Source organism: Coturnix japonica, chromosome 3 (assembly GCF_001577835.2).
Source record: "Coturnix japonica isolate 7356 chromosome 3, Coturnix japonica 2.1, whole genome shotgun sequence".
Lineage (NCBI taxonomy): Eukaryota > Metazoa > Chordata > Aves > Galliformes > Phasianidae > Coturnix > Coturnix japonica.
In genome coordinates, this window is record NC_029518.1 from 40277630 (window position 1) to 40304956 (window position 27327).

A 27327-nucleotide genomic window follows, 5' to 3' on the forward strand; every position below is an offset into this window, starting at 1 on the left:
AGCAGTTCCGTATTATTTACCTTCATTTATTATTATGTAATATCTGCCTTAATGGGGAGGAGAAAATTCATGCATAACAGAATCACAGAATTATCAAGGTTGGAAAAGACCTAGAAGATCATCTAGTCCAACCATTACCAATACTTCCCAGCTAAATCATATTCATCAACACAACCTCCAAATGTTTCTTGAACACTCCCATGGTCGGTGACTCCACCACTTCCCTGGGCAGTGCATTCCAATGCCTGCCTACCCTTTCTGAGATGTAATACTTAGTAAAAGTAAAAACAAGTAAAACTTGTTTTAAATTTAAGAATCTCATTTTAAGATGTGCAAGAAAACCAGAAATTAAAACACCCTGAAACATGATGCTTTACTCACTTGCCTTTTAAAACTAACAGGTGTCTCTCACCTCAAAACATGGCAAAGTGGGGGTCTGATAGTTATCACTAAAAGTCTAAGTCAAGCAGTTCAGCTCCGAGAAATAAATGAAGGATTCATAGTGGATACAAAGAAATTAGACGTTTCTTCAACTGAATCTCTTTCAAGATGTTCACAGTAATCTCTTACATACAGTAGAGCTGCTCCCCCCCCACCCCTTTCTTTCATGTAGAGGCCTCCTCAAGAGCTTATTTTATTTGAGCAAAAGTTGGCTTCAAATGCTATGCATTTGAAATGCTATGCTATTCAACAGCTATGCAGCAGTTCTGCTGTAAAGAGGTGAATGTTTGTTTGTCTCTTTCTAGTTCCTTCTTTTTTTATAGTTTACTTGCTGGTCCTTTTCCCTGTTTTTTCTTTATTTTTTCCTATACTGTTACACTTGTTGCTCACGTGGGTGTTTGTATGCTAAGACATCTACCTGCCAGCTGAGGTTCTTGTCTTGCAGGTGGAATCTGTCATGAAGTTTTTACTTCTTCAACATGAGTTAAATGCATGAGCAAAGTGCTTAAATAAGCATATTACTTTTTGTGTGTGTTAGGATCATGCTATTATTGTTATTATTATTGAAAAGTGACATTTTTGCAGTGTAACCATAAATGAATCCTGAATAAAACTGAATAATCCATGAGATTCGGGATTTTCTGTATTTCTGAACACTGGAAGATAATTCGCTTGTAAGTAGTGTAGTGGGTAGGTGAAGTTTACAATGTTATCATCAAGAAAAAAACATAACAAAGGTGGCAATGCCAGGTGTTAACATAATCTGTTATTGTATTTTTTTTTGTTTTGTTTGTTTGTTTGTTTTGTCGCTTTTTTTTTTTTAATTCCAAAGGAAAGATAATAGGTACTCAGAATTAGAAATATTGTTGAAATTGGTAAGGTTTTGTCTTTCAGAGTTTGTGATGATTTGTAAAATCAAAAATGGACCGTATGGCAATCTATTTTCTACAGGTACTGTAGTGTGTAATCTTGATTTTCACAGTTTCATATAACTTTGATAACTGAAAAATTTGCTTGAGCACCTTAAGGAAGTTGTCTTTTGCTTGTGGCCTCTCTGTGTTAGACTTGTGTCCATTAATTGAGAAATTTAGTCTTAGAATTCATTAGCATTTTTGTTTGTTTTTTTTTTTCTTTTCATGAAAATATTTGGCATACTTAGTGCATTGGTACTCCCGCATGGAATGAGTACTTTAGAAGTGAACAGATGAGATGAGGACTTTACTGGATGTTGTCTATAGTGGGAATGCTCTAGATTAGCTCTTTGCTAAGAGGCTTTAAAATCCTTTTCGAGGGGGGAAAAAAAGTGAGGCAGTGGGTGGAGCAGTGGTGGCAGTGGATTATCTGCATTGGTGCCAGTGTGTATGAGCGTGGTGTGCACACTATCATGCCTGCCAGTCAACAACCATACTCGTAGTTCACTTTCTCAGGTGCAGTTGTACTTGAATTTTTATTCATTTCTTCCCTTTTTGGTGGAAATGGGTTCTTTTGGACATTTCGTTTGTAGTTTTCATTATCAGTTTTATGCCCATATTACACAGAAACTGGCAACAGAGTACCTACTTTTAAAATATTTCTGATAGAGGAATGATTCTCTAGACCTTTATCTCAATGTCTTTCTATGAAGCCTTGTTATTTAGTTGAAATCAGTGGGATTACAGTTACAAAATCATGTCCTAGAACAAAATATGAAACAATAAAAACCAGAACTTCTTAATGGGCTTTTTTTTTTCTTTTTTTTTTTTCCCCAAGCAATGATACCTATAATTAGAAAGGGAAAGTAATGATCTATAAAATAATAATATGAATTACTTCACTGCAGTGACCTGTATTTTCACATGGGTATATTATTCTCTGATCTTTGATTTGAAATGACTGGCATACTGGGAGTCTTCCTAATTACACAACTTCATGTGGCTCAGCAAATTGTCAGCTACTTCATTGCCAATGACTTATGACTATTGACATAAAACTGTCAATTTGCTAAGTAAGTTGAGTGCTCTGCAAGGAAAATTTCATCGTTAAGATAACAGTATAAATCAAACTAGGAGATTCAATCTTGTGCAGGCTTGATATGTGACTAACTGTACTTTAGTATTAAGTTTTTATGTGAATAAAGCTATGCATGTGGTTTTTGTTTTTTTTTTTCCAATTGACCAAAACCAATAATAATAATAAAGATGGTTCTCAATTGCTGCTATGTTTTCGGGCCAGAATTTTCTCTCATACTGGAACTGAAGACACTTAACAGAAGGAATATCTACGCCAAGTTATGACTGTGGAATGACAAAAGAGTTGTTCTTCTGTTGTTTTGGTTTGTTTGTTTATTTCCAAGTGATCTTTGCATTTTGAGGAACCTTCTCAATTCCTGCTGAAGGAATCTGAGAGGGGACACCATGCAAATGTTAACTCCTCATATACTCTCATGTAGACAGGTTAATAGACAGTATTTTGCAAATGTGCTTGCACAGCTTGCGTTAGATTTAACCCTCTTCAGTGGCTATGCTGACTTTAAACCCTCTCAAGTACCTAGAACTATTTCTTACATTACTTTAAAGATCTTTTTGAATTAATACTTGTCCCTCTGTTGGGTCATTTGCTCAACATTTTCATGATTTATGTCTCTCATGTAGGGTATTAGCAGGTACTAAGATGTGTTTTAATGATATTCTGCTGCATATTGTTCACAAGGGGAGAATATAAAGCAGGAAAAACACAAAGCATTATGTACATGGATAGTTTTCAGCCTTATGATGATTCAAAGTCTTTGATGAATCACTGGATTCCATTGCTGACCTCTAGTTTTGACCTTTTCCTGACCACGCAGGTCAACAATACTGTCAGCAACTTCATGCTGAATAATTTGTTGTCTGAGATCTCTAAAACTACTTCTGTTTGCAGAGATTTTCTTGTTGTTAATTGTTGTTAAGTCTTTAGCTGAAATCCACTTATGATTCTAAAATATGAAATTAGTTACTGGCTATGGGATGGCAAGTATACTGGGAGCACAGTGTACTGTTTGTTTTGCAGTCCACCAATACCATATACAACAGAATGTATGTAGGTTTTCCAGTATTTCCATCATATGTGGAAAAAAAAAAAACACCTCCATCATCCCTGTCCTTCATACACTATGTAGGAGATCAGTTCAAATCTGATGTACCATTTGCTGATTTTTTTAATTTTTTTTTTCCCCTTGTGTTACCACTAAATAAAGAACAGCTACCACATTCCCAAAGAATGAGAATTCCCATGCCAATTTGGATAGGAAATATTCAACTGCGTTTGATATCATCTTTTCTAAATTCAGTGATAGACTGGTGTTCTTCTTATACATCTTTATTTTCTTGATTTCTTATTTTGTACCCCAGAAAATGTCTGCTCTGGTATATTCTTGCATAGCTTTTCTCTGTGATTATGCTCAAGAGGGGCAGTTGGTTTAATCTTGCAATCAGAAGGCTTTGTCCTTCTCACAGCATGTTCATGATTAATGTAAACTAATAATTGCAAGCACTAGTGCATGCAGAATTGTAACAACTCAAGTGATTGACTGGCCAGCAGTTTGACAGACTTTTCTGAGTCTTGAGAAAGAGCAACAAAAAAAAAAACTGCCTTTCAAAGTGCTTGTCTCACCAAAATTCCTAATTTTATTTTGGTGCAATTATAGCAGTGAGACTTTGTAGTGCTGTCATTGAAGATACAGTAACACTCATAGTTCAGTGCTTTTCAAGGACTTATGTCTTTTTCTCTGGTTTCTGAAGGTGGAAAACTAAAATTCTCAAACACACTAAATATTCTAAGTACGTTGCATTCTCACTAATAATAAAATATGGCTGTCAAGAGTGCTAAGCGCGTATCTGGGAAAGGAGATTTGCTGTTACTACTAATGTGGAAATTAAAGCATGGATGGAGGTCGAGGTGGTGGTGTGTGTGTATATTTGTGATACAAATGTACTTCTTGTTGTTCTTTACACTTCTCACATTCAGACATAAAACCAGGATATTTTATGTGTGCCTCTTAGGCTGATGCTGTTGGATCAATTTGTCCCTCGAGAACTTGACTTCTTGTTGGAGAAAAGATGAAATACTGTGGAAGTTAAGGTTAAGAAACTCCATCTTTCCGTTTGCCACTCTAAGACATAAGAAGTTTTGGAATACCGCATGGCATTTTGGTCCAAAATGCTCTTGAGAGTATTACATATTTGATTGATATTTTAGTAGTTGCTCTTTTCCATATGCATAGGTATATTTATTCTTAATATCTACTTTCTTAGCTAATACTTATTGTCTGCAGATTAAATTTTAACTGATGTGAGATTTAATATTAAAATAAGTGCTGTTAGTGTTATTTTTTTTTAAAAATCTCTCATAGGCTGGTATTTCTGAATGTTCTTATACATACATTTGTATATGCATATGTATTATATATACATATGTATACATGTATATGTATATCTGATATATAGTAATAGTAATAGTCTCATGCGGGTTGGAAGGGACCTTAGAGATCATCGAGTCCAACCCCCGGGATTCAAGCCTCTGTGTAGCAGAGCGGCACTTCTACCACTTGTGCCACAGGGGGATTCGAACCCCGGGCCCTGGTGTTGCAAGGCAGGATTCCTACCACTGCGCCACCGGGGCACAATATATCTTCTTGTTGATATATCTTCTTGTTATCTATAATATTTTGCAGATGTAAAATATGAATGATGCAATAATTGTTAAGTTTATGTTTTATATTCTAGTATACTTAGTGTTGAGCAGTTACCTAAACAGCAAAGTAGAGAAAATCTACTTAACCTCTTTTTTGTTACGCTCAAGTATTTCTACCTGTGTGTTCTGTATCCAACCTTTGTGACCTTTTTCTTTTTGCCTTCAGTCAACTACAGGCCAACCAGAAGATGAGTCTTTGTAGCTTTTAAAGAATGATTCATTCACTATTTAAGCTGAGAAGACACCTCCTGTTTGACTCCAGTGTTGAATGCAGAATGGGGGGGCTGTATATGATAATCGCTGAACTTTACTCATGAATATTGTCATTTGTATTCTTTCAACATTAATAAAGCTCTTAAAATGCATGGGGACAGGAAAAGAGGCAACAAAGCTAATTTTTATGAGTTGATTTATGAGGGTTTTTATTTGCTTAATATATATATTTTTTTTCTCTGAAGGGCCCATCTTGCTGGGATGATGTGCTGATTCCAAACAGAATAACAGGTGTTTGCCGGTCCCCAAAGTGCAATGGAAATGTAGCGGTAAGATAGTCACATTTTCTTGAGCTACTTTGGCGCTTATGAGAATAATAATTTGTATTAATTATACCTTTATTAGAATTGTGGAAGTTAACATAAGTTGACATGTAGGGTGTGCTTTAGATGAGGTGTAGAATTGGATAAAATACATCTTCAGGTTTTAGCAAGAGGATGAAGTTCATCGGTTGCTGCTTGGGATGAAGGAGGAAGTTGTTTTACGTGATTACTTAAATACTCAAGTATGCCTACCTTAAATGTGAAATATAATGCTCATAAAGTATTTACACCAATGCGTACCTCATTATTTTGGGAATATTGTCAATGCAGTCAATGGACACAGTACTCCTGATGAGGCCTGACCAGCACGCAGCTGAAGGACAGGGTCATCTCCCTTGCCATGCTGGCCACGCTTCTTTGGATGCAGCCTGCTGGGCTGCAGGGGCACTGTGTTTATTTTCTGTTTTGTATCAGTGTTATATGTTTTGAACATCGCTGTTGAGATTCTCACAGCTTTCTAAACATAATATAAAAAATTTTGACCACCTTCATTATCCTTTGCAGGTGGTGATGGGGAGTTTTAAAGGGAATAAAATTTGTAATGTTGCAAACTGTGTTGTTGCCCGTAAAATATGTAGTGTAAGGGTTCTTTTTTTCTTTCTGGAATTTGTGCTAGAAGGTCGGTGTTCAGAAAACATTAGAGCATTAATAACAACATGGTATTTGTCATGGCCATTGGAAATGTGTCTACAGTGTTAGTAAGGTCCAGTGCTGTGTGCCAATTATAATAGTCTTGTGTCATTGTTAACTGTCTACAGTTTACAGGCTGGTTTGGCCTGGTTCTGTGACTGGTGGGGCAGAGGAATTTGTGAATCCATGCCTTCAGAAAGGGGGAACAGGGGACCCTAAAATAATTAAAAATGGCAGCAACGATCTGAGGAGAAACAAACTAATTTAGTAAATAATGGCATCAGAATGCAAGATAACGTGCTATAGTACAATAAAATTAGAACTGAAGCTAGTAGATCAAATATGAGAGTGTCTGAAAAAGCTGAAGCCCTTTCACTAATGGTGTGCAGTTGTGATGAGCAGCAGAGAGACAGCCTGATGATTGAAAAGAGGGATGTCAGGTGACCTACCAAGGCCTTGTATGTGTTCCCCATGAGCAGAAATGATAACAGCACATAGAACAGTCTTCTGGGGAATGTGGTTCTTCTCTTCCAGACAGGTGACTGGAACTGGAACATTAACTCTTTAAGTCCCACTGTGCTTTGTGATGTGGAATACCGATAACCAAAATTCATAAAACCATGGCACTAAGAGTTATATCATTTTTTGTAGGGCTGACTGGGCTCATTGAGAGAGCTTTAAACTATTTATGAAGGTGGATGTGGTTATAACCAGATACACTGGATAGAAGCCCAGAGGTATGATGACAACATGAGTGAGGGTGACACCAGGGGCTTAGGTGTAGTGCATCTTCACCAATGCAAGCAACACAGGCCACAAACAGTAGAAGCTGGAAGCGATGGTGCAGCAGGCAAACTGTGACTTAGTTGCCATTATGGAAAAACAGTAGGATTGCTCCCACAACTGGAGTGCTGCAGTGGACGTCTGTAAGCTCTTCGGAAGGGATACTCTAGAAAAGATGGATGGTGGCATGGCTTTCTACATTAGTGTTTTGATGTTGTTGAGCTTGGGGCTGGGAATGTTAAGTCTCTATAGGTAAGGATCAGGGGAAAGACCAGAAAGGTGGACTGCCTGGTGGAAGTCTGTTATAGACTGCCTAAACCGGAATGAACACAGGTGAGGCATTATATGAGCAGCTGGCAGAAGCTGCATGATTGCCAACCTTTCTTCTCATGGGGGACTTTAACTTTACTGATATATGCTGGAAATACAGTAAATTTATTAGTAGAGTCAACAAGAATGTTTCCTGTACATCTTCTGTTCCTCTAGTTACGCTTTGAAAGCCTCAGTCCTTTCTAATTACTGCCAGCCTGTGCAGAATCCTGTATGTAAGACTCTGGCTTCTTCCTATATGTATAGCTCTTTTTTCTTAAGCTGCAACTGTGTATTTTTTGGCTGTTCTAAAAATGCGTATTATGTGATTTTTATCTCTACTGAGCAAGCGTTTTGTGTGTGTGTGTTCTTCAGTTACTTGTTCATTTCATTATTTTTCTCTTCCCCAGACTTTTTTGCCTTCTTTACAGCTTATGAGCAACTAATTACTTTTTATTCTAGAAAATTAATAACTATTTTGCATATCAAAGGGCTAAGTGATGATCACTGCAATACCAGCTTGGAAAATACAATTTGATTAATCAGTGTGGGAAATAATATTTTGAAACATGTCAGTTAAATCCATCTGACATCAATTTTAGTGTGTTAGTCTCTTAATCAAAATGTCAATTCTGTATAAAATGCCACAGAGAAACCTGTATAGATAATTTATTTCATTAAACTTGTAATCATGTAAAAATATCAGGTTATTCTGATGGTATCTAGTTACTATAAGTCATTGTTGCTTGACATTAATTGCACATTTTTCCTTTATTTATCAAGTACCGTATATATCTAGGGCTGATGTCAAGCTTACATGCCTGTGATTACCTAGTTTGCCTCATATAATACTGCCCTAGATTATGACTTTGTATGCTTTTGTTCATGTAAAATTATCTTAAAACAATCTCTAAAGGCTGTTTTATTTTACTTAACCAACAGTGTGTTCTGTAATGAAGAGGAGGGGGAAAAGTTGCAACAAAGAAAATAGCACAGAGTTCAGGGTAATCTACAAAAGTATTGTAATTAAGTTACAGTATTTTGCGTGTTTCTGTGTGTGAGGTCTTTAAATGAATGTCCTCAACAGCAATTAACAGTGCCAGTACTCATTTTGGACAAGTGAATGGTGAAGAAACATGGCTTTTGACTTTTTTAGTATTTGAAGGTGCGTTATGTGTTTTGGAGTTCTTTGTATTGTAATTGCAGATTATTTTAAATCTTTTCTAACTTTCCTGTTTCATATTTGGAAAACTATAATTAGATCGTTGTTTCATAGATATTCTCCGAATATCCTTATTCTGGAGTCCATCAATCTTTTGCTTATAAAAAACAAAACAAAACAATCTGTTACTCCACTTCTTACGGTAGAAAAATCAATGATTGATGAAAAGAAAAAGCTGAATTATAATGTGGAGTTGGTTCTATACCAAGACAGAAAAACTGAATTATTTATCTTGGAGAGAAAGCTTAACGTGGTTTTTACTATTAAGATCCATCCTTGTTGCTTTTGTTTTTTGTTTTTGTTGTTTGCTTTTTAAATAATGTGTTTTTGTGGGTTTTTTTTTTTTTCCTACTGTAGAAATATAGCATTTTCATGGTGTATTGGACATGTTTTGTGGGCCAAAACCCACTGTTAGCAAATATACTGAGCGTGGTTTAGATCATTTAGTTATATACTGCACAGGTTACTCTTCTGATGAAGTATTTCTAAAAAAGAGATTTTTTTTATTAACCAGTGCATAATTTTTGAGGCCGTAAGATATGCAGAACAAATCAAGCTGAGTCCTTGGATCTGTTCTTCAGTTTTCTTGTATCACCAACACAGTAATAAGAGTTTCTAATCTTTTATGTCAGCTGAAATTGTATAGACATTTTGGAAAACACAGAGGAACTTGTACAGTTAGACTCTGCATTGAATGGTTTTGGGAAGTTCTCATCTCCTGTATTGGCACCATCAATTCTATTTACATGCAGGGAAGTGTTACAGTTTTGTACAAGATCAAATAAAATATTTTGAAGATTACAATGCCTTCTTCAAACAAATTCTCTGCCCTTTGATGTTCTTCTTAAGTGGCTAATGCTGCTTCTGAAAGAAAAGAGAAATCCTTTGTTGCTTGTTATTTTTTGCATCTGTCTTTCAATTCCAGAAAGCCTGATTTGAAAACATGGACATTAATCATGCTTTCAAGAGCTTTTTTTTTTTTTTTTCTTCCTGGTGTCTTACTTCATCTGATGTGAACAATTACTTTGCATCATTCTCAAATACCAGATTTTGCTTTGAAATTGCCTTTAGAAAGTGAAAAGTTCTTCTAAGCACAACTTCACATCTCCTTCGATGATAGTTCTTCAAAACTTTTCAGATAGTGTCGATGCCTCAGTGTTTGAGAGGCATTTTCTGTGGAGTTGAGGATCTGTCCTGTTAGAGGAATCATTTTTAAGACTCATAGCTCTGATTAACAAGTTTTCAGCTTTTCTTTTGTGACACCCCTAGATTTTCTGAATGAGCACTTAAGTGTCTTGTAAAAGATCATTTTTGTATTCTGCAAGATAGTCAACATCCCAGGTGCAACATTAAGGAATATGAACAGAACACTGTTAGTTTTGATGTAGCAAAATCCTGTATTGCTCATAGCCCATCTAGTTTCCTTGACTATGCTGAAAGAGAGATAGATGGTATCAGCAAGCCAAAGAAAAATGAAAATTCACCTTTGAAGTCTCTCAGATATTTATCTCTTTTAGGAAATCTTAAGAAGCATGTTGATGCTTTGCAGTGAGTAACTTCTTTGTACCTGTTCTGTATTAGCTGTCATAAAGACCTAACAGTAACGCTGCAATGCTATGTCAGGTTTGTAATGTTCTTTACTTTGGCCTTATAATGTCTTCTTCCAGTTGTTCTGATGTTCAGAACAACTACTGTTGCTATTAGACAGTGGAACTCTATCACAATGCATTGTGGAAGTTAAAAAGCATTCAAAAAGTGTATATACCTGAGAGGAGGTCAGGTCCTGTAGGAGGACCTGTGACTGCTACTGGCACATGTTATTGCCGTAAGACAGTCTTGAGCCTGGTTGTGAAAACAGTGCTATTGGCATTCTATTTATGTTCTACATTGCTCTACAAGTCATTTCTACAGATTGCATGGAGGTGATTTTACTGTTCAAGTGTTTGATCTATTAAAGTTTTAGAAAACTTGCAAGCATTCAGAGGCTTAAATGAACAGAGAAACAGTAATTGAAACTATGAATTAAGTGCTGTTAGTTTGAAGCTGGCAAAGTCAAGAAGGTACAGCAGAATCCATTCCAAATCTTAGCATTGCACTTATGCTATTTCAGAAAACAGACCCAAATTTTAATTTGCATACAGAATGTTTGATATGTGTTTTTGCATGCACTATGGCAACGTTTCTGGCTTGTTCAAGGATGGTCTTTTGTGATTCAGTAAAGCTTACACAGTGTGGTGGGTTTTTTTGCATGCTGCATATGATGTGAACAGTATGCTATTGTCTGCAGCTGTTGTAAATTCATTACTGATGACTGAAACCTTGGACTTCCACTCAAGCATATGACTTGTTCTTCCAGTCATCTCTGAGTAAACTGGATGAAAGTGATTTTGTTAGGGTGCAGTACAGTTTGCTAGGAGTCTCTCCTTAGAAACGTCAGACAGCATTTATCTGGAGGAGCACACTCTTCATTCATATCTAGCGAGTGCTGCAATTGAGTGGTTAATAACTGTCATTTTGTGGATTAGCGTAGTATGTGATACACTCTGTTAGATCTAAAAACTACTGTGAAAATTACTTCAGCATGAAATCTGTTTCCCACCTATGGTTTGCATGCTCAGTGTTCTGGTCTGAGATTCTAAAATTTGAATGTAGGAGGTTTTGATTAACGATATCTACTTTTCATTTGGTCTAGCTGTCTCCAAGGGACCATGCAAATAACTGATTGAGGATCAGTTTGTGTGTTCTTTCATTTGTCTTCTGCTTCTGTCCATATAGCTTATGGAATAAGCTCACTTTTACAAATCAGAATAAAATTGAAAATGAGTGCATGCTGTTTATAAGATCCATAGTTGTGTAGAAATAACATAGCAGCATCATCTGACAGTTTTTCTCACTGGGGTAATTCATGCAGGGGACACTGCTACAAATTATGATCACCGTGTCTCTTGCTTCACACCAGTGAGGATGCTTCTTGAATAGCTGCTGTCAGAATTGCCTGATTTCTCAGTGTTACAGCTATACAGGACATGTCAAATGTGGTTGTTTGCAGTACACAATGTGTATTTGTAGCTTAGAAAAGATGCGTGTAAGCAGAAGTTCTATTGTTTCAAGCCTGAAAGCATAAATTGTCGTGACAGATGTCTTTTTGACTCTGTTTTCTGCCTTAATGGTTTAGCACAGGAGAATATTGAAAATTTACACCCAGCTTTAAATACACAATGTGCTGTAGTTAATATTGTTCTGTGTTTTAAGCAGCTGCCCCAATGGGATGTCAATTTGAATATTTATTAATTAACTGAATATATACATGAAAAATAGCTTACTGAAGTTCTTATAGTGACATAAGAAATACTTAATACTTCAGCTGGATTGCTGCAAGGATGCTTGGAGTTCAAGTACTCTCTTTGCTTCAGCACAATTAATCATTTAAAACATATCCTGAATTTTATGAGTGCATTATCTGCAGGCTATGGTACCATTCAAGAAAGCAGTTCTTGCAAGTCTTTGTGAGATCTTATGTGTATGAGAAATATATCTGCTGATCTTTAGACTGTAAATCATAGTAGCTTTTTAGGAGTTCAGTGAATGTATGGGGTATTGTGAATTTTCCACTGTAATACTTGAAGGCATAGGAGCAAAGTAACTGCAGGTAGCGCTTGTTTTGAGAAGACACGTGCTCATACTGCTTACAGGAAATGAGGGAAACCAGGTTTCATTCTTTTGATGTACTAAAGCTCTATCTCACTCTGATGCTGCCTTGCCATTGTAACATCACAGTCAACACAGGAGCATTCAAGTTGCATTGGTTGGTTGTTTTTGTTTGTTTTTTCCTTTGCTTTAAAGAAAAGCCACTCACTTTTGCTGCCAGCCTGATAACTAGTAGGAAGTAACTGCTCACTAAACACCAGTATAATTTGTCTATCTGTTTGCAAACAAAAATATCAGCCCCCTATAAAGTTGCAGTAAAAAAAAAAAAAAAGTAACTGGAAACTTACGTGTACCATTAATTGCAGGACTACTTCAATCTCATGGACAGCATTTTGTAAGTGATGGATTACGTTTCCTCTGGAGCAGGTCAAGGCACCATAGGAGTTAAATGAGAAGTTTACATTGTAACTGTGTGAAGAGGGGAAAGCAAAGTACCACCATATCAGATAGTAAGGTGCAATTTCCATCTGAAATTAAAGGGTGCGTCTTTACAATGATACAGATCTGCACCTTTTGATGGTGTATGTTTCATGGACAAATATATTTTCTGTTTTTACCTGTAGGAACTGTTTCATGCAGTGTATTTATCCAAGGTCTACAGTGTATGCAGAACATACAAACACCAGCTATATGTTGGAAAATTAGTCAGTTGTGTGAACTTTTCTAATGAGCATTCCTGAAGTTCATCAAGGTAATGCCTGTTCTGAGAAAAGAGCAATGAAAAAGAAGTGCATGGGCAGTGGTAACTGTACAGCAGCTTTTGGCAAGTGCTTGCTTTTTAGTTACTTATGCTACCTATGGAGAATTATAAAGTCTGAGAAAAGAGTTGTCATAATGGGCATGTTATTGCATTTCATGTTTGTGTATATGCAACACATTTGTGTGTGAAGTCAAATTCATCTTGGTTGGCTCAGTTACCCCTGCAAGCTTTGCATCCTGCGCAGGGAACTTTATCCAAACAGAACAGCATTTCTGCATTTGGCTCTGTCTGCATGCGTCTTTGAACTAGACAACAGTTTCAGAAGTTCCAGTTCTCTTTTTATGGGTACACAAGATTTCCACTGTGTTACCTGGTGACAGCTGCTTGCTGTTGACTGCTGTCAGCTGCTTAGTTTCATTCCATTCATGTCTGCCTTAGTTGAGGAGTGAGGGCCAACAAGAACCAAGTTTCCAGAGCAGAACAGTGGGAGCTGAGGTTCATTTATCTATGCATTTTAGGGTAGATTTCCTCTGGGTGGCTGAAATCTGACTCTCTGACCTGATTGATTCCCATTGAGAGTAACAAGAGGGCCATGTTCCTGGGCTGTATCACTCATAAAACTACTGCCCATTCAGGGAGTGCCCAACAGTTGTGAATGTTCAGTCAGGCATCGGAAAGATGTCAGAACAAAACATGTCTGTCGTGCTGCCTGAGAGAAGGACGGGGGAAAGAGGGACCTGCCCAGACTCAAATTGCATGGGAAGTATGGAGACTGAAGGGGTGGCTCCAGAACCGCCTCCCTCCCCACCCCCCACTCCAGGCACTCTCATGGCTCACCCATTGGTTCAGGCTGTGGTCTTGGATTTCCACTGCACCAGTATGGACAAAATATAAATATCTTAGTTGTAATTGGGACCATGAAATTGGCTATGATGTCTGTAGTACTGATAGAAAATAACTAGTTACAGAAATGATTTTCTCGTAGATATATATGACTTTGTAGCTCTGCAGACATCTCTGAATCTCACAATGAGATTATTTTGGGGGTGATAGCACAACTTAATGTCACCTGTGAATTATTTATAATTCAAGTATGGGAGTTTTGTTTCTTATACATTCTAGATTTATGCTGTAAACTTTTAAAATTCTTCATCACTGTCTTTGCCACAAGTGCTTGTTGGTATGGTTGAAAAAGAAACAAATCACTCAAAGCTGTAATTGTAGACAACTTTTTGTGCTGTAGGAGGCACAGGCTGAGGATCTGATGTCATATGGTATTTGAGTGTTCTTGCCTCCTAAAGTCCTTTTTGTGGCTGACATTCCCATATAAAAATCAAATCTGATTGCCTGAGGAAATTAAGATCAGAGTAAAGTGTTGTTTCTCTATAGGAAACACTTAGTAAGAAATGTGAACTGTTGGATTCTACTTTAAAAGAGATTTAAGGGGAAGATTAAATCAGGGCTAATGTTCATGATATGCTGATTATAATATATGCTAAGCAACTACTGTACTGATGGACAGTCAGCTGAATATGAGCCATCAGTGTGCCCAGGTGGCCAAGAAGGCCAGTGGCATCCTGGCTTGTATCAGGAATGTTGTTGTGAGCAGGACTAGGGAAGTCATCCTGCCTCTGTATTCGGTATTGGTGAGGCCTTGAGTACTGTGTTCAGTTTTGGACACCTCAGTACAGAAAGACATTGAGGTGCTGGAGCAGGTCCAAAGAAGGACAGCGAGGCTTGTCAAGGGCTTGGAGAATATGTCCCATGAGAACAGACTGAAGGAACTGGAGCTGTTTAGTTTGGAGAAAAGGAGAGTGAGGGGAGACCTTATTGCTCTCTCCCAATACCTGAAATATGCTTACAGTAAGAGCAGGGTTGGGTTCTCCTCACAGGTGACAGGATGAGGGGAAATGGCCTCAAGTTGTACCAGGGTAAGTTTAGGTTGGATAACAGGAAAAAAACTTCTTTACAGAAAGGGATGTTAAGCACCGAAATAGGCTCCTCAGGGAGGTGGTTGAGTCACCATCCCTGGATGTGCTTACAAACTGTTTGGATGTGGTGCTCAGGGACATGATTTAGTAGAGGATTGTTAGTAAGGTTAGTATGGTTAGGTCATAGAATCACCAAGGTTGGAAAAGACCTAAAAGATCATCCAGTCCAACCACCCACCCCACGCCAATAATTCTCACTAAATCATGTCCCTCAACACAACATCCAAATGTTCCTTGAAAACCTCCAGGGTTGGCGACTTCTTCATTATTTAAACAATGAAATTTGAACAGTTCTTCTGTCTGACGTTTCTTTTTTGTTTGACTTCAAAAACTGCACCTGGTCCACACACAGCTAACGCGTCACATTTTCTGAATTTGTCATTAGGGTGAGATTCCTGTGCTCAGGAAAGCTGCAGCCTGCAGTTCTGCTGGGATGTTGGAACCTTAAAATGTCTCTTAGAAATGCATCCAGTTCTTCCCAAAACATCTCTGAAAACATGCTAGATTTGAAGGCTGTTCTAAAGTGGGTTTCTTCCAGTTTGTCATAAGATACACTGGACATGTGCTTAAGCTTTTAGTTGGAAAAGGCAGTGAAGCCTTATCTGGGTAATGTGTCAGGAAGACTTTGAAGTATTCTCTCTTTCAGGTGAGTAATTCTGGTGATACATGAAGAGAGATGTATAACAGCTAATAATTAGGAAAATAGAATCTGTATTTACAATATTTTAGTAAATAACTACCAATCAGTTCTAAGTAAACGTGTGCATTACACATGTGAAAAAAAACAACACAGAACAGCACCACCTTAAGGCTTTATCTCGATCTATAATTTATTAAGAAAAGGGAACAAGGAATTGAGTATGAGGTTCCTTAGAATTTTGAAGCAGTTATCACAGGAGTGAGTTAGAAGTGTATGTAGAAACAAACTATTTCATGTGTCTTCAGTTGCACATCAGCCAAAATGCTTCTGAAATTCAGGCTATCTTGATACTCGTTTGCCAAGAGCAGTACTGTTTCTGACAGTACATTTAACTAGGGTGAGTAATGCCCATTAAAAGGGTACTGTTTGTCTAGGACTGTGTTGCATTATTCACTGGCAGTTGCTAGTCTCACAGTGGAGGTTTAGCATCACTTTGATCACTTTAATTACTGTGCCAGTTTGATCATCTAGAAGGCAGTTTGCTTGTAGTCAGAAATTAGGGATGTGCAAACTTCTCCTTTATCTGAAGATAGAATTTATGGAGATGGGTTTTTGAGGGGTGTGGGTTGTTTTCCCTTCCCTTCTAAATATAAATAAGGTGTTCGTTTGTTTAGAAGTATATTTTCCTCATAGGGAAGGGTTTATTGGAAAGCTGCTTACAGTTACCATGCATCTTTGCGCCTTTGCTTTCCCCCTTGCAATTTTTACTGAGTTGCATGACACAAGGAATGGTAACAGGAATGAAGAAAATGACAAAGTATGTAACAGCAGTGCCTGCTCCTTTCAGTGAGTAACAATCTATCAGATGCACTGCCAAGAGGATGACATTTGTAATGTTTAATAGAATGTTCACAATTTCATGGGAACTATGCCTTTAGGCAAGAAAATGATCTAAAGGTATTCACTGCAATAGAAGGTGATCATAAAAGTACTCACTTTCAGACCTTAGAGATTTTTTTCTAAGCTTTCTCAGTAATTCTTTCACATCCTTGCTCACTGCAGATAAGGAATACTTAACAAAATCAAAACAAATACAGAATGGTTATATAACGTAATTTTCCTATTTTTAAGTATTTTAGAAGTTGTCAGACAGTGACCTAGACTGCATAAAATTTTACCTATCTCTTTTATGTTGTCCTATAAACTTCTTTTTTTGTGAGGTTTAAATTTTGAAAATAGTGTGCATCGCCATATAAATTAAGTATGGGAAGATATTTTGGTGATAATCTGAAGAAGTGTATCCACAGCTTATATAATATGAATGTGCCAGCTGTCCAGATCTGGCAAATCTGGTAGATAGGTGCAAGCAGCACCTAGCAGAGATCCAGCCCAGGGAGCTGTCTGGGTTCAACACACCATCACCAGTGAACAAGTTTACTAAATCTGAAGCTTTGGGTAATGTGTATGTTTAAAATATAATCTTATATACATATCCTATGTAACAAAAAATTATGAATTATTCACATAATGTATAAACCCAAGCCACTTAAGTTTTTAATTGCAACCGCAAGCTAATCAAGTTCATGCCTTTTAAAATCCTTTAAACAACTGGAGTATGTATTCGGATGATTAAAAATAAATGTGGAAATGCCACAACTGTCAGGTGTTCACAGTGCATTGTCAGGACCTGAACCTGCTGTGTTTCAGAGCTCCCAGTGCAACGGCACTGATGTCTCAGACCTGCAGAAGCACTGTCCCGCTGTGCATTGTGCAGCTGGGCACTGTGCAGGCCAACATCTTTTACAATGGTTCACATTTCATACACAAATTATTTTGATTGCATTTTGTGTCTCAGTACGCTCATAATGACTTTTTATAGAAAATTTAGTCTACAAACTATTCAGCATGGAATCTAAGGGATTTTTTCTCCTCTAATTTTAACTAGCCCTCTATTCTTTTTTGGCATTTAATATTGAGATTTATTATTTTTTTTAATTGTAGTTTGCTCAAGCAGGCAATTTCTCAGCATATGGTTTCTGAGGATGGCAATAATTTCTTTTGTTATTTCAAATAATATTTTTTCATTCCATAATGTTCTCTGTTCAGGAACACCAAAGCATTTTATAAATGTAATTAGCAGAGGAATTTTCTTAAAGCAGTTTTAAGGCTGATAAGCAGAAGTATAGAGAAGTAATTTTCCCAGGGTTGCTGAAAGAGCCATTTGGGAATGTAGCATCATTCTTCTTTTAAGTTCCTTAGTTAGGAGCTTATATAATATATGTATCTTTTCACTGTGTGCTTCCTTGACCATAATTTATTTGTTCAGGAGTAGTGAGTCTTCAGTATTCTCTTACTTTTGTGTTCTGTGTGGAATATGTATTGAAAGAAGAGGGTATTTTCAGGTCTTCTACTGCATTAAAATAAACCCATCCTACCATTTCATGCCTTCAAAACAAGAAGGGGAAAAAGAAAATAGAATTACAGCACAAACAAAACCTAAGCTCCAAAATGATATAACATGAAGATTATGGGTTTGTTTTTAAAAGCTGAAAATAAATTAGTTACAGGTTGTTTAAGATTTTATGTACTCCAGTTGAATGTGTACTTCCATTACCTCATACTTGATTGCTGAACTGCGTCAAGTTTATCTTGAGCTTATTTGCCAAAGTGTTAAATAGGATCCTAAGCAAGACGGGGGGAGAAAAACAACACATGCAAAAAGTCTGATCTATTCTATTATGATGAGTTTAAACCTATTTTCTTCGCTGGGGATCACGATGATTTGGAACAGCACAGAAGGATGATTTGGTCATTTAAAAAAAAAAAACAACTGAGTTTATGTTAATAAGTACAGATATTATAGTAAATGTAGACTTATCTTTAAACTATCTTCTTGCTTTTTAGCTGTCTTAATAAAACGCTGCTAATATGTCCTTCAGAAGTGAATCTTTAATATATGGTGGAGTTTGATTATTTTATTGGTGTTCATTCTCTGGCATATCAATGTTTCTTTGTTAAATGGAATTTACCATCATAAAAGGAAGGCTGTATTGATATTATTGATGTTTTTTATATTGTTTTTCTCTCTTTTTCTTTTTATTTTTTTTTTCCCTTGTGTGGATGTCTGGAGAGTCATTCATGATCTTGATGCCATCAACACCTATCATTCTTTTGTGACTTCATTTCTTCTTCTAATGCATTTGCATTTATACTTTCAAATTTACACTTCAATTCCATCAGTCTTACTGTTTTCATTACAAACCTCCACAATTTTTAACTGGAAAAAAAAAGGTCTCTGAGGGGAAGAGGAAAAAAAACAAAACAACACCCTATAGACTGTCATCTGTGTTTAAATGCACAGTGATTTGGACATGTGAAACAATCTTACATAGCAAAACTTGATTGAATCTTAGCATGATTGTTATGGCCTTCCCTGGAGAAAACAGGAAAAGATAAAAAAAATGCAATTATGTGGAAATTATTCCACTGATAACGGTGTAAGAGGCTATGTAGAGCTGTATGAACTAAGGCAACTTAGTTGGAGCTTTGAGCAACCTGGTCTAGAGGGAGGTGTCCATGCCATTAGCAGGAGGGTTGAAACTAGATCATCTCAATGGTCCCTTCCAAACCAAACCCTTCTGTGATTCTGTAATTGCAAATGTAGTGCGTGTTTTAAGAGAGCTTCCTTTTAGTATTGCAGTAAAATCGTATTCTGTTCTGTTTCCAGCATCACAGAAACCAGGCCGGGCTTTACTAATTGAAAGCCAAAATTATGTCCGCTGAAGTTCAGAAAACGGTAATGTCTGTAATGAAAACAAAAACAAAAAATGGAAATATTGGGAATTATAGTTCATATTACTCTGTGTTTGTTGCTTAGATGAAGTCAAGGGGTAGTCACTTCCTTCTGAAAATCCAAAGATTCTAAGAGAGTATCACACTGACATCAAATTGATTCACAATTTGATGTCCAAAAAAATGGTATCTTTTTCTGTGAAATGACTGAAGAAAACATGCACCTTGACTGCTGCTTTTGCAAGGGATTCCTTCTAAACCTTTCCTAATGATTGTCCTCCTTTTCTGTTGGCAGTGGTGATTTGTCTGCTGTCTCGAATGTCAGTTAGCCTAAGATAAAGGGAGGACATGAGCTGCAGTTACATAATCTTTTCTTTATCTCTCCTTTCAATACTTCAGGAGTTTTACTTTAAATGTGGAGCACACCCAACAACTGACAGTGAAACATCTGTGGCTCTGAACCTCATTGCTACAAACAGTCGCGGTATCACATGTATAACATGCACGGATATTAGGTAAGTACAATGAACAGTGTCAGAGATTCACAGTCTCAGTGCTTTAGCGTACTTACCACTTTCAAAGAACTTTCTTTGTTTGTTGGTTTTTGTTTGTTTTTTTTTTCTGTGCACACTTATCTTTTAAAAGGTGTGGTGTTTTTTTATTGTATTTTTTTCCAGTATTGTGGTAGAAAAAGGGTCACATTCAGATGTGTTCATTGCTTTTCTGATACAAATACAGTTTGTATGCCTTAGTTAAATTACAGGTGGAAGTCTGACTGCTTGTGTTCTAGCTATAGTCTTGAGTGCTTGATGCAGTGATGTAGATGTATAGATCTTTGCCTCTGCTTTGCGTTTGAGATACAGTGAATGAAATAGTGATTTTGAGGTTGAAAAAATATGGCAGTGAACAGTAACCTTTTGGTGTTTGTTTTGTAAATCAAAGCAGAATTCCTGGTGGTTCATCTGTTCTCATATTCTTGTTTACTGCAGTTTTAAATACTGTAATCCATCTTACTGTATGGCAATTCAGCACATATATTCAAGAATAGCATTGCTCGCAAGCGCATGATTGAAAATTAATTGCCAAGAAAGGCAGCTACCACTGTTGTGGAGAATTATCTGAAACACATTCATTCACTGATAGAAATTTTGAGGTGGATCCTCAAAATCAATAACAAAAATGTTACTCATTTTAAGTATATTATAATTATTTCTGCCGATTCATCTGTGTTAAGAAACAGGATAAAGTATTTAGAAAAAAAAATACCTGCAGTCTTATAAGATGGCAAGAAGCCTGGATAAATCTGTTAGGGATATTTGGGGAAAATAAACTGAATTCCTGGAAAAAAACATTCCTATTAGAAACATTGGGTTGTTATTCTGATTTTATCCCAGACCTTGTGTAGTATGTTGTGTTTATATGCTCCTGAACTGATAGTTGTTGCTGACAATATCTGGTTGATTAATGTGTCTCTTAGTTATAGACTAAATTGTATATTGAAAAGAAGAGTATATTATCCATCTCATTACATACACATAGGCTTTGTGGAGTTGCTCTGCATCTCTTTCAGTCTTGCAGGCACAGTGCGTATGATTACTTTGTTTGTCCTAATGGTTTGGTAAGCACCAGTATTAACCTCTCAGTAATTAAAGGCAATATGGAGTTTCCATTCTGAGCCCAACTTTCTCCTTTTCCAAAGGATAAGAGTGAAGAATATCAGTCATGAATATGTTTACTTAGGCTTGAGAGATGGTTACGATTATTTCATATAATAATTATTTCATATAAGCAGAATTCAGCTTCTCACTTCCTAGAGCTGTAGACATAGATTTCCTCTTTCATTCTTCAACAGATAGAGATGGAGTGAAATATTAATAAGGATATTCTTTCTTCTGTCTTATATACTTCATAAGATTTTGAGGGTGTTCTGCATTTGCCTACTCTCAACTATGAGCAGCTCTTTTTACTAGCCAGTGGAACTGGAAAAAAATGAAATCAACAGACATTAGACAATATTGTTTCAGATACTCCTCTCTTTTGTGGTTAACTGACTTGTTTGTACCTTGACTCTGCCTCAGTGCAGATAGCACCCTCACTTACATGAGAATGTATATTGATGAAAACTGTGAAATGATGCTCAAAATAGAGAATTTATGGACAAATTTGAACTCTGTAGTGATTCATATGGTGTGTCTTCTGGAAAGAAATTATTTTGAATGAATCCTCTGTGGTGTATGTTGGTCACTCCGAAAGTGCTGTTTGACAGAACAAATTAGCATCTACAAAATACTATTTTTCAACAGTCACCACCATTAGCAATTTCAACAGCACTGAACATGAGCCAGCATGTCTTACTCATAGAAAGCCTGCATAGCTGTCCAGAATGTGGCTCATTTTTCATGTCATTATCACCACTGCTGAAATGCACCACCCACTGCTTCACTGTGTTCCCATCCACTGTTTGGTCTCCATAAATCTTCAGCAAGTGTCAGTGAATTTCAGTGGGTGCCATTTTTCTGGGTAGAGGAATCCAGTGACACACTTTTGCTTCCTACGCACTTCTGTCTCAGATGCCACTTTGTCAGACTGCCCTTCTGCTGCCATCAGTCACACAGCAACAACATATAATGGAATACTGTTGGGAAGATTCAGCCTCTACTGCCATAACGCCACAGTCTCCCTCTGACGTTATAGGCCAATATAATAGCGTAGGAGGCCCTCTTAGTTATAGAACTGTCTCCAAACAGTAATCTCTCTTGAATTGCTAACTGAAAATTTCACTGCAAAGGTGCCCACTGTAACCTACTTGAAAGCAGTAATTTCACCTGTCCATTCGAACTGTTCCCTTACTGCAATCCAGAGCCCCAGCTTGACTCTGAGCTCCCAAGGCAAATGACTGGGAGATATCCTACCCAGTAATCTGATATATGTCTCTTTGCCACAGGCACATTGACAAAATCTTGAGACTGAAATCTGAAGGTTCATTGCTGAAACTAGATCATAGTATCATTGAAACATAGAGTGGCCTGGGCTGAAAAGGACCAGAATGATCTAGTTCCAACCCTCCTGTTATGTGCAGGGTCACCAACCACTAGACCAGGCATTAGATCTGCAGTGAAGGTATACTTTTTATCACAGTGGAAAGATGGCATGGAAAAGGGTTATTAGTGACCTAGCATTCCCTGTGTAGGGTTCCGGAAGCATCAAAAGATGTTACTGAACACTGTGAAATTTCTGTACTAAAACTCGAGTGAGTGATACCTATTTCCAGGACCTGTGTGGTGGAGTGCTGTGCAAAGGTCATTCTGTGTACTTGGGCTACATATGAGATCTCTGCTCAGATTTTTTGAATTTCCGTTCTTTTCTCCAATCTTATGTTCTTGGGTCATGCGTATAACTTAAAGATATATATGTATAACCTTTTCACTTTATTTAAGCATATACGTCTTTGTATTCTTGATGTTGATCTCTATGAAATACTCCTATGCAGCTAAAAGTAGCAACTCTTCTATAGTAGTATTTAGTGAAACATACTTTCATCATTTTATGGCATTCAGCTGGAACATTAGCAATAAGTTTGTATTAGCTCTGCTACACACATATATAGAAAAAATACACACTTCAAAATAATGTTTATGCCTATTACCAATTTTTGCTCTCAAGTTTACGTTAGGCACACATTATGTTTGGCCTGACTTCAGATTTGTTACGAATATTTTCATGTAGGTGTGATGTATAGAATGAAATATTTCAGAGCCAAGCATGTTTGTAGGTTTCTGTTAAATCTGTAGGCAGTAGTCCATACAGTGTAATTCCTTCCAATGCTTTCTGTGTGTCTACAACAGAGTTAGTATGAATTGGCAACATTTATGCGTTTTTTTCCTTTCTGTAGCATTCAAGGTGATGTGCTTGCTATTTTATGTCTTTGAAGAAGCTCCTATTAAATTGAGCAAATGGCTGAAAGATGAAACAAATACTAAAACTGTTCAATACTCAAAAGGGATTTGCTTTTCTCAACTGTTTCTAGAAGTAACATCAAAAGGGGTTAGGAGTACCCCCTGGGTACCCATAAATCAGGTTCAAGAATAACAACAGTGTTAGTCAGTGTAAAAATAAAACGTGCAGAACAGAAGTGCCTCACGTAATCTTTCACAAACTAGATAGAGTATAATTCCTAAAGGCACCATTATTTTTAGCTTTCAAGAGATACAGATAAATATAAAAGATATGTAGAGCTTGCTGTCCTTTAGTAGATAGAATTTTCCAGAAGTGTTTGCTTTTGGGTTGATCAAAAGATTTTATCCAACAAATGCTAACTTTATAATCTCCAGAAGGAAAGAAAAAAAAAAGTTTTTTTTATTTAGACAATAGAATCTTGTAATTTGTTTTTCTGCTATTCAGTCTTCTTAAGGTTGCAGCTGAAGGAAGAGCTTGATTCTGACAATGGTAAGAATTAGAAGTGTACTTTCAAACTTATTTAAGGGTAACTGCAGTTTAAGAGCTTTGTCATAATTATTTTCAGACAAGTCAATTCAGTCTCTGATAACATTAAACTCTTACCATGGTAAGAGACTGTTGAAGAAGGTCAGTATTTGGGGGGAAAACCCAAAGGGAAAGTGCCAGAGGAAGTCATGTTAGAAATTCAGTAGACTATTGACTTTGTCTTGAGTCAATAAAGAATAAATGATACTGCATGTCTTAGGGATAACTTTTAGTCTTGTTCTGCTGGGACTACTTTCATCTTCCAAAGCCTTTAACTAGCTCCTAATTAGCCATATTTTTTAATTTATTTATTTGGTTTGGTTTGGTTGTTTCAGTCTGTTATTTTTTTAATGAATAAAAAATAAAACTAAAGTTTTTGGTTTTTGTTTTGTTTTCCCCTCCTGCAGTTGATTAAGGAACTGGAGCACATCTCCAATAAGGAGAGGATGAAAGACCATCTTAGCTTAGTGACGTAGGGAACTGGAGATTTTATCCATGTACATAAATTCCTGAAGGAAAGATGCAATTAAGACATTGTCAGGCTCTTTTCAGTGGTGCCCAGTGACAAGACAAGAAGCAGTGGGCATAAACTGGAACACAAGATGTTCCATCCAAACATCATAAAGCACTTCTTTACTGTGCAGGTGACCAAGTACTGACTGGCACACATTGCCCAAAGAGGCTGTCTCCTTAGATATCTTTAAAAGTACCCTGGACACAATCCTGGAGTACCTACCTCTACTGGGTGAGCCTGCTTGAGCAGAGGATCAGACCAGATGGCCTTCGGAGGTCCTTTTTCTCCCTCAAACAGTCTGTGGTTCTGTGATGTAGAAAGTGTACCTAGTTAGTTATTAGCCATGACATTCTTTCCCATCTTGCCTAGTAATGCTGTATGTTACTTTGAGGTCAAACACTTCTACTGCAATTCAAACATTTTTTAAGAAACTCATGAAATTATTTGCCTTACCTTCCTTTCATTCTGGATGCCATCTGGATTTCAAAAGAAAAATCTACCTTGATATCCAAAAGTTTTAAAATATAAATAATCTTACAGGTCTTACTGTTAGGATTGAATCAGAAGTTGCAGTTGAAGAGTTTTATCTGGGGTCAATTCTGATGCAATTTGAACAGATTTTTACAAGGGCCCTTCTGTTCCCCTTCAAGACTGCAGGCTGTGTCCATTAAATGATATTTCCAATGTGATATTTTTTAGTAAATTAAATAACACCTTGTTCTGGTCTTTCAATTACTATTTTCTCTTTGCTTCTGGGGGAATGGAACCTAGAATTATCACTCGGCTGTTATAATCCATGCAAGTTATTATGTCCTATTAAGTCTATACTTAGCTCATCTTTTTAAAATTATGTTGTTTCTCTCTGTGACCTGTTTTGATAATGCAGTCTCCTCTCCAAATCTCTGCCTGCTATGTTCTGTTGTCTTTATGTACTTTGAGTTGTTCAAAGAGAAGTGAGAAAAGATTACGTTAAGAATTAAATCTACTTTGTCTAAGTATTGTGACCATCAGGGACAATGTCTACTGCTTTCTCTTCTAAGAAATTAATGGGATTTCTAAAGAATCACTTAAAGTAAGTAATTAATCAAATAGCAAACTAAGAAGTGTTACTAATTGGTTTAGGGTTTTTTTTTTCTTTTTTTTTTTCTTTTTTTTTTTTTTCTCCTTTTTCCCAACGAAGCAGCCTGTAGAATATGGATTTTTACAGTTATAATATATGAGTTCTGATACAAGCAATGCCATGCAGAGGAAACATTTCTCTGCCAGTTTTGTTGGTCTTTTGAAACATGAACAAAGTCTTCTAATGCCAGTAAGTGACCTTCATTCCACATGCTGTGAATTTTAGACTCAAACATTTGTACCATGGGCTTCTGGAACATGTACCTTTTGCATGAAATTGAGCTGCCTTAACCTCTCCATAGAATTGTAGCCACTATTACATAGCTACCCCTTATGGCACTGACTGTTCAGCTTTCTGTTTTGCCTCTGGATCTGTTATGATCTCCATTGCAACTTCATCTCAGTGAGACAGCTTCTGGCTTCTAAGGATTTCTGATGTTAAGAACAGATTGGCAAAGCTATTGTAGAGTTATATTATACACATCCTTTACTGGCAGGGGATAAGTTAGTAGGATGTTATGCAACCTTTCTTTTTTCAAATAGCAAGAATGAACTTTTTTTCTCTCCATCCATTTTGAACAAATGCTGCCTTCTTTCTCCTCTTTTTGGTGCAGTTTACAGGAAGGAGAGATGGGAAATTATTGAGTACTAGCTGATTTTTTTACACTTATTCATGTATTTGTGAAAAAAGGTGTATCTGACTTGTGGCATGTTGACGTTTTTTAAACAACTACTAAGAGTTGCTAAGAATTTTTGGGGTAGTTACAGGTGTATTTTATTTCTAACATAAATTGATTTCAGTAACGTGCATCTTCATGTTTATACACAATGCAGCGCATCTCATCAAATTTATTTCTCATTTAAAGTTTTACCTGAACTCTGCAGATTGTAGAATATTTTGAGTAGACTCTTGTCTCTGTCTTCTCTGCCATTCTTAGTTATGGCATGAGTAATGCAGTGAGCTTTCTGTTTTGCTGATTTCTTTGCTTTTGCGTTTTAATGCATTTTGCAGGACAGACTTAATAACTTAAATTAACTCAAATTAATTTAAATCGTCAAGTTTAATTTTTTTTAATTGAAAGTGGCATGTGTTATGTCTCCAGTTTCTCCACATACAAAATGTATTGGACCTTACTTCTAAAATATTTTGAGGAAGCAGGACTACTTAACATTTTTCATTTCTTGATCATGTGTAAGTTGATTACTATAATTTTTGTGCAAGAGTTGCATGTCTACATATGACTGTTAGAATTTATTTGAACTATGTAAGAAAAACATAGTAGCAGATTTTTGTAGAAAGTTGTTTGAAGAGACATTTTGAGATTTGCAAGCACACGGTGTATCTTTCCTCATAAATGTTAGCAAGGCCAGGTGTTTGTGGCTTTCTTTACCTTCTATTTAAAAGTAATTCCTCAACACAGAGAGTAAATTATATATATATTGACAGTTGAGTACGGTATAGTGGACTATGAGAACTGTCATTGGAGGTCAAGGTCCAGTTGTCTTTGGGCAGATATCCATATTTCAGAAGCTCACCATCACAGGGGATAATAATCATTAATCCTAATAATTTTGGCAGAAACCTGAGGTCTGTATGAGCAAGGTGAATAAATTGCAAAGTTTGTTCCCTTCAGGTTGGAGCTTAAGTATTCTGGAAAGGTTTTGTGGACTAACTTTTAACTGTTGTTGT

At 36.7% G+C, this 27327-nt stretch overlaps 1 protein-coding gene across 1 annotated transcript in view; it reads left to right on the top strand.

Moving 5' to 3' along the window:
- PRKN (parkin RBR E3 ubiquitin protein ligase) overlaps positions 1-27327 on the top strand; it is a 504333-nt gene that overhangs the window by 154368 nt on the left and 322638 nt on the right. Inside the window, exons 4-5 of the mRNA XM_032443533.1 lie at positions 5610-5693; positions 19922-20037. Coding sequence (XP_032299424.1) covers positions 5610-5693; positions 19922-20037 — 200 coding nt within the window. The remainder of the gene's footprint in view (positions 1-5609; positions 5694-19921; positions 20038-27327) is intronic.